The following is a 12,597-nucleotide window of genomic DNA, read 5'->3' as shown; positions in this document are numbered from 1 at the left end:
CTCACATGGTATGTGCATACCACAAATTACACCTCAAAATACTTTCTGCTACTCCTCCTGAGTATGGCGATACCACATGCGAGACATTTACACAGCCTGGCCACATACAGTGGCCCAACACGCAAGTAGCACCTCCAGGCGTTCTAAGAGCATAAATTACACACACAATTTCCTGACAACCTATCACACTTTTGAAGGCCCTGGAGCACCAGGACAAAAGAAATGCCCACAAAATTATCCCATTTTGGAAAGCTAACACCCCAATGTATATTCTATGAGGCATTATGAGTCTTTTGAACATGTCATTTTTTTTTTTTTTTTTTCACAAGTTTTTGGAAAATGTGGAAAGAAAATTAAAAATGCATTTTTCTCTATCGTTCATTGATGGACACAGTTCTCTCTGATCCATATCAGGAGGGTTTTACTGCCCCCTACGGGAGTAGGACACTAGGCAGAAAAAAGTTATATATATTGCAATCATTTTAACAAACTTTGTTGCAGATTCCTACCTTTTGTTCTGAAGAAATCACTGTTTGTTACTCTGTGCTGAGTGGGTGTAATGGGAGTGGTTTAATTATCAGTCAGCTGTGGCACCTGCAGAGCACTAATGAGGAAATCTGCTGGGCTGAATCCCTTTTTAGATGTCGTCTTATTGGGAGTATCTGTCCAAAAATGACATTTTTGTTCCAGGGGATGCCAGAAATCTGACTTTTCTTAGGCAGACTTCTGGGAAAATTGGAGAGCCAATCACATAAACAGGAAATGTTTTGGGGTGTGTTCAGTACACATTCTGTGTACAGAACAACTCCAGGTAGCCATATTGCATTGCCTTTTCAGAAAATTACAGTGGCTGCAGATGGAAAAGGAAAGGTAATTTTTAATCAATTACAATAGGACTTGTGTTGCAATTGTTTACACTATTTTTTTTTCCCCCCACTAAAGTGGAGTTAGCCTTTAAGTGGCCTAATCTTGTCTTATTTGGGCTTACTTCCTGGAGAGCACAGGAAATTGTCATTAAAATTTAAGGAATCTCATTGTGTCCTGGTCAAAAACATTAGCATATGGTAATGGGGTTTTTTTTTTGTGAGTCCTGTATTTAGGATAAGCGATCACATGGTACCAGGGTGCTGTGATTAGGTACTATCTAATAGCTGTGGGCAATCACAGCATTATAGGAATCTCAGCTTTTAGAAATGAATTTATACGTTTTCTTTGCACTGTGAACACATAAAGCTCAAAGTGGCTCGGTACTGAGAGCCGCAATCCGCTGTTTTTATGCACTGCATGCCTCTTGGTTAGATGACATACATGTACATGATCCAGCCTGCTCATGCTGCCCTGCTGCAGTAGATGTACTGTGGCCAGACGGCAACCGGTTAATAAGGGTCCTTTCTCGTCATCCTTTCAGTCACTTTTTACTGAGAAAAAAAAAACTGATGAATACGGATGCAGGTTACATCAGTTTGCACATCCATCTTCAGTTTTGTGCATTTCAGTTAACGTTCCAGTTTGCACCGTATATTTTTTTAAGGTGAGAAGAAAATAAATTTTAAGTGATCATAGTATAAACTGTCTTGCTTAACTACTTGCAGACCGTATAACTTGTGCTCCTGCTCTCCACTTCCAGGTCTGGGGTGCGCATGCGTGCTGCCGGCGACCTGTTCTTGCTGTGATTATACACAGTGGGAGCTGATCTGTGGGTACCGCAGACTGTCTGCCGTCACCCGCCGATCATTAGGCAGAGAGCCAGAACGGCGATCTAAACAAGTTGGATCGCCGTTCTGTCAGTTTGGAAGGCATTGATTTTGTGTTCTTGCAAAACAGGAATATGTATGCTTTCGCCTAGTAAAAGCACCTCCCACACAGTGCACAAGCATTTGCTAGGCACACAGTTACCCTTTGATCGCCCCTGATGTTAACCACTCCCCTGCCGGTGTCAGTACAATGACTGTGCATATTTTGCTTTCGTTCATTGACTAACACAGCTCCTGATCTTCTTAACCATTGGGTTATACTGCACCCTACAGGAGTAGGACACTAGGCAGAAAAGTCTGGCTACGCCTTTGGGCGGTCCCAGGGGGGTATATACTCCCTCTCTGTTTTTTTTCTGCCTAGTTAGGAGTAAGGACCTAGTTCCTTGCTTGGATCTCTGGTCCTGGCAATTTTCTTTTTGGATAGAAATTTTTTTCATTTGAGATCTACCATCAACTGCAGGACTGGCCAACGGTTGGATAATCTAGATCCTGTGGTTACCCCAGTCTGTCCAGCAAGCGAGCGCAGACCTCAGCTCAGCTGTGTTCTAGGTCGGCCGTGACATAGCCCCACTGGACGGCTGCTGGCCTGCGAGTTAAAACGCCTCACGAAGTTGCATACGACCGGGTCTCGGTCCGAGTCGCAACATTCCTGCTTGCCCACAGCCCCCCCCCATTTCAACAATGAGAGGGTCTATCTGGAGACATGCCCACCTGCTATGGTGAGTAGCTGTCCCCCCCCCCCCCCCCCGGAGGGTTTTGGGGTTGGGTGTGGGCTCCTCCTTGGGATGGTCAGACCCCTGGGTTCCCCTCTTTCCCATCAGGAACCCCCATTTAGCTGTCCCTGCATCCTACCCCCCTCCACTTAGGCTGCGGCTGTTTGGGTGGTCTGGTCCACCACCTGGGGTGGGGGCAGTGCGCAATGAGCGGGATGGGGGGGGTTTGCGCCGCCTGCGACCATACCATCAGCTGTGCCTGGGGTGGGGAGGGGGGGGGGTTTGTACCTGGTTGGGGGCTCCTGCCAGGGCTCCCCGTCCTGCCTGGGCCTGTCCTTGAGGCCTAGGGATCCCTACTGGGTCCCTGGGAGCTTCGTGGTCACCAATTTGTTGTAGTCTTGTGTGCTTAATGCACAGTGACAGCCGTGTTTGTGTAGTCAAGCAGCCATTTTGTGGAGGTTTGCCATTGAAAATAGTGGTGGCCATGACTGTGAAGCCCTGTGGGTGTCAATTTTGGTGGTGGGAGTTCCTCCTCATCCCCTGGTGCTGAGTCCTGGGTCTTTTCTTTTCCTGATCGCAAGTGGAGTGCAGATTATCCTGGTGGTTGCAGGTGCCTTTTTCTGCTAAGTGGTGAGTCTGGTGGGGTCCTCCCTCTCTGCTGAGGATCGCTTGTTGATTTGTGCCTGGTGACCGTATGGGAATCTGCAACAAAGTTTCTTTGAGGCTGGGTTTGCACTAGGTTTGCCACCTCATCCCTTTAAACCAGGACACACATTACACAGGTTCTGTGGCTTGTTAAGGTGGTAATTAAACTCACTGCCTTATGGGCATTCTATTAGCCCCAGAACCTGTGTAATTGTGTCCTGGTTTAAAGGGATAAGGTGGCAACCCTAGTTCACACTTGTGGGATCAGACCTTGCATGTGATTTGCACTGCATTGCTGTGCAAATCATGCTATGTCTGTGCAATGCAAATTCAGCCTAAATTCCTGCAATGCGAATAGAACACCCAGAGGGGAATGAATGTTTGTGTTTGTTTTTTTTCTCCACAACAAAAGCAGAGTTACTCTTTATAAGGCTCCGTTCACATGTGGGCGTTTTTGGGCGTTTTTCTGCTCACTAATCAGCTCTCAAAAACGCCCAACAAGGCAAATCCCATTCATTGCAATGACCCCTGTTCACATCTGAGCGTTTTGACGCCCTAAGGAAAACGCCCAACGCTCAAAAAAGTACTTGAGATTCTTTTTGGGCAGATCACAGGCGTTTTGTCCCATAGACCTCAATGTAAAGTGATATTTGGCGTGTCACAGGTGTTTTACAAGCGTTTAGTTGCTCCTCATCAGCTCAAACAGCACAACTCTCCACCCAGGTCTCCACCCCCTTGGCATGCCTCTGCTGTGAGCACATTTTCCTGAAACATGGAGAACAGCAGTTAGGCAGTTTAGGTGACCAGACCCTGCCATACCAAGGTGACCGTAGCCTGCTGCCATACCAGGGTGACCGTAATGTAGTTTAGGTGAACTGACTCTGCTATTTCAGGCTGACCAAACTCTTCCATGCCAAGGTGACCGTAACGAAGTTTAGGTGAACTGACTCAACTATGCCAGGCTGACCAAACTCTTCCATGCCAAGGTGACCGTAACGAAGTTTAGGTGAACTGACTCTACTATGCCAGGCTGACCAAACTCTTCCATGCCAAGGTGACCGTAACAAAGTTTAGGTGAACTGACTCTACTATGCCAGGCTGACCAAACTCTTCCATGCCAAGGTGACCGTAACAAAGTTTAGGTGAACTGACTCTACTATGCCAGGCTGACCAAACTCTTCCATGCCAAGGTGACCGTAATGTAGTTTAGGGTAAATTGACTCTGCTATGCCAAGGTGACCGTAATGTAGATATATATATATATATATATATATATATATATATATATATATAATCAAAAAACACAATTTTGAAGCCCTAAAACCCAATAAATGCCCCTAAAAAGTGCCTAGGGTTCTGGATCATGCCACAGGGACTATGAATCAGGCAAAAAAAAGTTCTTAAAAATTGTCGTTTTTGATAGAGAGCCAATTATTGAAAAAAATTTTAAAAAAATGATTTCTTTGGATTTAGTTTTAATTTTTGTGTCTGGGGGGTCTAAAAAGTGTACCTGTGAAGTTTCAGCTCTGTAGCATGTCCAGAACCATAAAAAAAAATCATGCAGAAGGAGGTCCCTCGGAGGTCCAATGCAGAGGAGGAGGTCCCTGGGAGGTTCCTTTTGCAAATGTTGTAAAAAAAACACTCTGCTTTTCCATTGGTCACCAAAAACGCCTGTAAAACGCTTGCAAACGCTTGCAAAAACGCCTATAAAAACGCCTGAAAAACGATAAACAAACGCCTGAAAAACGCCAACGCCTACATGTGAACGGAGCCTAAATCCCATTTATGCTCTTTGCAGACTTTTTTTTTTTTTTTTAAACTTTTGTAAAATGTGGATCATGGATCACCCTTGATTTGTGTAGATTGATTTTCTCTTTGCTTGTATGGGATTTCCTGCCTGTTGAACTATAGCTTATTTACTTTGTAGGGGTAGTGTCACTGCTGGCTGTTCATTCATCATCTGTTGGAAAGCAGCTCCTGCCAAAAACTTTCGGACAGTCCAATGTTAATATTTCTCAACAAGTGGTAAGTAAAACTATTTAAAGTTAAAAATGTACTTGTCTTTTTGCGTATTCTAAACTCTCATAAACTACCCACCCCAACTCCGCCAATGTTTACATCAAAGCCTCTGGTTTTTGCTTACATTTGCTGGCAAAGCTTCAGTGTGTTGGCAACATCTGCATATTGGCTTCTTGCAGACTTCTCTGTGGCTGTCTCCAGCCTTGGGACTCTGAGAATGCACGTTCCATTGGGCTGCCATGGTTTAAACGCATTGTCTTGCATTTTGGCTTCCTGTTTCTAAGCTCATTAAGATTACCAAATTGTTCAGTCTCTTAAACTGGCTATAGACGGCTGGATCATCATGGACTGGCTGAGGTTCAATCTGTGGGCAGATTGGTTGTACTGAAGTCGATCCATGGATCGACTATAGTACAACCAGCCGGTCTGATTTTTTTTTAATTTTGATTTTTTTTATTTATGTGATCGCTGCCAGCGGTTGTAGCTGCAGTGACCATTGTGTTGTGCTGACAGGGAAAGCTCCCTGCAGAACACAACAGTGCTGTGGGAGGGATTACCCTCATCAACATTGACTGTTGATGGGGGAACTGAGCAATTTTGTATTACTTTTTGCCATTGCATTAATAAAGGGCTGCTTTGCAGTGCTTTTTGTTCTACTAACCACTAAACAGATTAATTTTACTAATATGTAGTTATAAAGGTAAATGATTGTGGCTTGTGACATTTATTGAAGTCTGTATGTTGCCATGGCTTGTACAGTTAACATTGAACAAGGTCACTTGGACTTAAAGCAGATGATAATGAAAAAAAATCCTCTCTCAGCCTCTATTAGGGTCATGGTAAGCAGTGCATTTATCCAGTTAGCGAGGAGAACTAAAGGATAGGTAGCTGAAAATAACTCATTATCTTTAGTGTGCACTTTTATACTTGTATTTTGTATTAATTATATTATGCTTTCAACTGTTGTCATATTTTTCCGTCCATGTTTGTGTGCTTTTTCTGCATTACTTCCTGAATGAAAAAGTCCTACCCACAATACCCAAGATTCCCCAATGCACAGGGACCTAGTATTTATAATTCTACACAGGGGAAAGTAACTCTGTCAGTAGTCCTTTAGCTGGCCATATACTAGAAGTTTTTCAAAAAGACCTTTTGTGTATAATCATTCATACAATTCTCATCAGTATGTTCGATGACTTGACAAATGTCACTTGACAGTGCTTCAAAAACTAAATTTTCTCTTTCCTTCATTGACGGGCACAGCTCCTGATCATCTTAACCATTGGGTAATACTGCCCCCTACAGGAGTAGGACAATAGGCAGATAAGTCTCTCTCTCTCTCTCTCTCTCTCTCTCTCTCTCTCTCTCTCTCTCTCTCTCTCCCTCTCCCTCTCCCTCTCCCTCTCCCTCTCCCTCTCCCTCTCCCTCTCCCTCTCCCTCTCCCTCTCCCTCTCCCTCTCCCTCTCCCTCTCCTCTCCTCTCCTCTCCTCTCCTCTCCTCTCCTCTCCTCTCCTCTCCTCTCCCCTCCCCTCCCCTCCCCTCCCCTCCCCTCCCCTCCCCTCCCCTCTCCTCTCCTCTCCTCTCCTCTCCTCTCCTCTCCTCTCCTCTCTCCTCTCTCCTCTCTCCTCTCTCCTCTCTCCTCTCTCCTCTCTCCTCTCTCCTCTCTCCTCTCTCCTCTCTCCTCTCTCCTCTCTCCTCTCTCCTCTCTCCTCTCTCCTCTCTCCTCTCTCCTCTCTCCTCTCTCCTCTCTCCTCTCTCCTCTCTCCTCTCTCCTCTCTCCTCTCTCCTCTCTCCTCTCTCCTCTCTCCCCCCCAAGTTTTTTTTTTTTTCTGCCTAGTCAGGAGTTAAGACCCTAGTTCCTTGCTGGGATCTCTGATCCTGGCAATTTTTTTTTTTTTTTTGTCGCTCATTGACAGACGCAGTCCTCTTTGATTAATATCAGTAGGGTTATACTGCCCCCTACAGGAGTAGGACACTAGGCAGGAAAAACGTTCTGGCCACACCTTAGGGGCAGTCCCAGAGGGTATATCCTCTCTCTCCCTGCTACAGGATGTCAGTTTTTTTCTGTCTAGTCAGGAGTAAGGACCTAAGTTCCTTGCTGGGATCTCTGGTCCTGGCAAGCTTTTTTAGTTCGCTTTTTATCTCCAGTTTTTGTCCTGTGAGATCTTCAAGCAATTATGCTGGATCTGGGCGACGGGCTGGATGTTGAGATCCAGTGGTCACCCCAGCCGGTCTACGAGCGCGTGCAGCCTCTAGCTCCGCGCTGGGTCGGCCGCGACAGTCCCATTGGACGGGGACTGGCCCCGCGAGTTAAACGCCTCGCCAGGTCGCCCACGACCGGTCTGAATCGGAGTTGCGGCGTCCGTGTTGGCCGACAGCCCCCCACCTCGGTGGAGAGGGGTTCTGTCAGGAGTTGGTGCCCGCCTGTCCCGGTATGGTGAGTAGAATGTCCCCCTTTCCCTCTGTCGTGTGGACGCGGGCCCCTCCGTGGGATGGTCGGACCCTGATGACCGGGTTCCCTTCTATCCTGTAAACACACTCCTAAAGATGGGGTGGTCGCAATCCATCCCTGCGTGATCCCTCCCGCCAGCAGGCCGAGCACCACTCGGGCCCAGGTCGCCCCTTCCAGGATACCACGCCAGCAGGCTTGGTTTGGGAGCTGACAATCTGGTAAAATCTATTGCTGCAAGCTGCATTATAGAGGGATTGAGGATCCGTGACTAAGATCTGTGTAGATGGAGTAAACCGCAAGCACTTACCGATCGATCCCTTCGCGGGCACGCCTAAGTGTCCCCTGTGTGGCGGCGGCCATCTTTGATACACCCAGCCTTGCCTCGAGGAGCAGCGGTGGGAGTGCCGGAAGACGTGTAAAGGGGCGGAGCCGCTTCCTTTACCCGCGTAAATCGATCCATAAGACTTCCTGTTCTGTAAAGACAGCGCTGAGAGCAGTTCGGTAGGAGCTTCTGTGTATCAGGTGGTGAGCCCTTGGGGTGTCTCTCTCTCTCTCTCTCTCTCTCTCTCTCTCTCTCTCTCTGTGGGTGGTTCCAAAGCAGGTGGCACTGAGGGGCGCTGTTGCGCTGGGGGATTACATAGAAAAAAAAATGTTTTTTTTTTTAATCTTTGCTGACAGGTGTTCCTGGCTTGGCCATGGACCCTGCTAAACATATATCCCCACCTGATCCCCTCGAGGTGGCCACAGGACCCTCCAATTCTCCACTCACTATTGATGCATTGTCAGCGGTTTTGGAGTCTTTTGTATCCCGGGTGGAGGTGGCCTGTCAGGGACGGGGGGCGAAAAAACGACCCCCGCCTACCCCTATTTCGTCTGACATTTCAGATACAGATTCTGAGCCTGTCGCTGCGGCTGCAGGTCCCTCTTCTGGGGCTGGTGTCTCGTATCCCGTCTACTCGGATAGCGAGGAAGACGTTTCTGCCTCCGCTATAGCGCAAGACGAAGCGCTGGTAGATGCACTGATTGTGTCTGTCCGGAAAACCTTGAGACTTGAGGTTACACCGGCGGAGGCAGTTGATAGTGAAATTGCTTTTGGTACTCGCAAGCCTACCAAGATGGCGAAGGTGTTTCCTTTGCCCAAATGTTTTGATGATATAATTAAGGAGGAATGGGTCCGTCCAAAACGAACCCCTGGTATTTCCAAACGGATTGCTAGACGCTATCCGTTTGAAGAATCCCTCCTTAATAAATGGACGGTACCACCGTCGGTGGATTCGCCGATTTCCAGACTGAATAAAGCTACTGTTATCCCGTTGGAGGACGCTCCGTCTTTTCGGGATCCGGTGGACCGTAAGGCGGAATCTATATCCCGCTCGATATTTTCCCTGATAGGGTCAGCCTTTAGGCCAGTGTTTACCATTGCTCTGGTTTCACAAACATTGACAGAGTGGACCAAGTTGTTACGCCGGGATCTGGAGGGGAGAAGTCTCCCCCCGGCAGTATCGGACTTGCTGGAGCAGATGGTACAAGGGCTACAGTTTGTCTGTGACGCCGCCCTGTACGCCGCTCCATGAATGGGGTGGGTATCGGTCTCGGCGGTGGTCCTTAGGCGTATGCTGGGGTTAAAATGCTGGTCGGCGGATCAAGCTTCCAAAAAAGCCTTTGCTAATCTCCCCTTTCAAGGGGATCGCCTGTTTGGTGCCACCTTGGACGAGATCATCAAAGGTCTCACTGGTGGCAAGAGCACCTTTTTTACCACAGGCTACTAAGGGGAAAGGACCGCGTCGCAGACGGGGACCTTCCTTTTCCGCTCATAAGTTTTTTTTTTTTCGCTCCTCTGGGGCGGGCGATAAGGCGAAGTCCTCCAAAGCCCCCCCAGGGGGTTTCAAAGGGCGCTGGTCGGGTAAACAAACGTCCGGCTCTGACAGACCTGAAGATAAGACCACTACAGCCTGAAGGTATGCCCCCATCCATATCTGGGGTGGGGGGGCGTCTTCACCGGTTTCCGGACCCATGGCTTTCCAGGATTCCAGACAAGTGGGTTCAAGAGGTCATACGGTCGGGATACAAGATCGAGTTTCGATCACTTCCACCGGTGCAGTTCTTCCCTTCCAATATCCGACTATCCCCGGAGCGCTTAGAAGCTTTGCGGGGGGCAGTGACGGATTTGATGCAACAAGGAGTGGTGGTCCACGTTTCTTGAACAGAACGTTTTCAGGGGTTCTATTCGAACCTATTCACAATACCCAGAAAAGAGGGCAAGGTGCGTCCAATTCTGGACTTGAGAGCGCTCAATCATTTTTTCCGGGTGCAAAAATTCAAGATGGAGTCCATTCGCACAGTGGTGGCCTCCCTGCATCAGGGGGATTTTCTGGCGTCCATAGACATCAAGGATGCCTATCTTCAAATTCCCATTTACGCAGGACATCAGCGTTTCCTTCGCTTTGCCGTAGGAGAGAACCAATATCAGTTTGCAGCGTTACCCTTTGGTCTCTCCTCTGCCCCCCGGGTCTTCACAAAGGTTTTGGCCTCAGTTTTGGCGCTGTTGCGACAGCGGGGCATTTCGGTTCTAGGCTACCTAGATGACCTTCTCCGCGTCGGTTCATACCTTTACAAAATTTTATAAAGTTGATGTGCTGGCATCGGCGGATGCCTCTTTTGGCCGCAAGGTTCTGCAGGCCGCTGTTTGAGGGGACCGTTGGTCTACCTCGAGGGTTTTTTCTGTTGGGTTTTCAGTTGAGCTCATCCTTTTGTCCGATGAGCCTTTAAGACTTCTGGTTGGCTCCTGTTGGGCCTTCTGGATTGGATTTTGATTTCCGTTATCCCACCCCTCATTTGTGGCACTGCTTTGGGACGTCCCTACTGATATTAATTAAAGAGGACTGCGTCTGTCAATGAGCGACAGAGAATTGGATTTTTGACTTACCGTAAAATCCTTTTTCTCTTAAGCTCATTGACAGACGCAGTACCCGCCCCTCTATTTTTGAGTTGGGTTGGGTTAAATTCTGACACTGCTTTGTTACATAACTGACATCCTGTAGCAGGGAGAGAGAGGATATACCCTCTGGGACTGCCCCTAAGGTGTGGCCAGAACGTTTCCTGCCTAGTGTCCTACTCCTGTAGGGGGCAGTATAACCCTACTGATATTAATCAAAGAGGACTGCGTCTGTCAATGAGCTCAAGAGAAAAGGATTTTACGGTAAGTCAAAAATCCAATTCTTTCCATGCAGTGGCCATGTTTGTATCAGCGGCCATTTTCATGTGGTTTGCCATTGGAAATAGCAGCGACGATGACAGTGAATACCTGTGGGTGGCAATTTTGCAGGTGGAAGCCCCTCCTCACCCCCTGGTTCTGACTCCTGAATCATTTTACTTCCTGGTCGACGCACGTGTAGTGCAGGTTCTCATGGTGGCTGCAGGTGCCAGGTTCTGTGTGTGGTGAGTCTGCTGGGGTCCTCACCCTCTCTGCTGAGGCGCGCTTGGTGCTTTGTGCCTGGCGACCAGGTACTGCTGCTGCCAACACATTGGAGGTTGTCCCTTAGCAGTGTTTTACACTTTTTGTGGTGTCCCCCTGGTGATTCATGGAGTCTTTGGAGCACATTTCCCCACCCGATCCCCTCTCTGAGGCTGCAGGGCCCTCTGGGTCCAAACCATCCATCCATCCATCCATGCACTGACAGTGATCCTGGAGTTCCATGTGTCCCGGTTGGAGGTGGCTTGCAAAAAGTGCCCCTGCCTCATCTGTCTCAGATCTTGAATCCGGTTCGGCCACCACAGACGTGGGTCACCTTGCTGGGTCTGCAACCACGTGCCTGGAATTCTCTGATAGGATGCGTGAGACCCGGAAGATGGACGCATCTGATGCTGCGACTGAGGCGCAGGTGCCCTTTGGCACTCACAAGCCATCCAAAGCGGCAAAGGTGTTTCCTTTCCCCGCCTATTTTGACAGAATTGTCATTTAAGAGTGGGGACGACCAAAGCGTCCCCGTGGGGTCCAGAAGCACTTTACTAGGCGTTAACCATATGAAGAGTCCCTTGTTGTGGACTGTGCCATCGGTGGTGGACCCTCCGGTTTCCAGATTGAACAAGGCAACCATGATTCCGGTTGAAGAGTCCCAGACCTTTAGGGATCCGACAGACCGAAAGGCGGAGGCTGTGGCCCGCCACATGTGCAGCTTGGCTGGTTTGGCAATAAGGCTGGTGTTCACCATTGCCCTAGAGTCACAAATTCTGACTGAGTGGGCTAAGTTCTTATGCCGTGACCTGGAGGGGGGAAAAGCTCCCCCCTGCCTTTTGCTGAGCTGGCGGACCAACTAGTCCAGGGGCTGCAGTTTATCGGTGATGCCTTTTTGGATGCGGCTCCATCTGATGGCTCGCCTCTGGTCGAACCGCAGTGGTCCTTTGGCATGTGTTTTGGCTCAAGTGCTGCTCTGCGGGTCAGACTTCAGAAAAGTCCTTGACTGATCTCCTTTCCAAGGAGGTCGCCTGTTTGGAGCTACCGCAGATTACATCATTAAAGGTCTCACGGGGAAGGAGTACCTTTGTTCCACAGGCTACTAAGGGCAAGGAACCTTGTCATAGACGTGGGCCTTTCTTCTCAGCTCATACGTTTCGTCACTCAAGGTCGACTGACAAGGGCTAGAAGCCTTACAGGGCCTCTTCAGGAGGATCCAAACAAACTTTTTCTGGGCCGCCAAGATCAGGCTTCTCCAGACCCGTGGGGAATGTCTTTGCTGGTTTACGGCACGTGGACTTCCCGGGCGCAATACAAGTGGGTCCGCAAAGTCCTTCGGTCCGGCTGCAAGATCGAGTTTCACTCTTGTCCCCCGGTAAGGCGTCCTTGGCAAGCATTCTGCTCAGGGGACTCCCAATCAATATGTATTGATCTCCGAGCAATCAGACTGTCTGGATCATTGGATGGGTCGTCTTCAGGCTTTTCCAGTGCTCATTTAATCGGTCAATGCCACGGCGTGGCTTATGTCATTCACCAAGGGGGCACAAGAAGTGTCCTGGT

At 48.7% G+C, this 12,597-nt stretch overlaps 1 protein-coding gene across 2 annotated transcripts in view; it reads left to right on the top strand.

Annotated features, from left to right (window-relative positions):
* TFDP1 (transcription factor Dp-1) overlaps positions 1–12,597 on the top strand; it is a 239,762-nt gene that overhangs the window by 53,147 nt on the left and 174,018 nt on the right. For both annotated transcript variants that reach the window (XM_082246262.1, XM_082246263.1), the window contains exon 4: positions 5,040–5,137. In XM_082246262.1, coding sequence (XP_082102388.1) covers positions 5,040–5,137 — 98 coding nt within the window. The remainder of the gene's footprint in view (positions 1–5,039; positions 5,138–12,597) is intronic.

Source organism: Pelophylax lessonae, assembly GCF_965119305.1.
Source record: "Pelophylax lessonae genome assembly, chromosome: 2".
NCBI lineage: Eukaryota > Metazoa > Chordata > Amphibia > Anura > Ranidae > Pelophylax > Pelophylax lessonae.
This window is presented reverse-complemented; position numbering and strand designations above follow the sequence as displayed.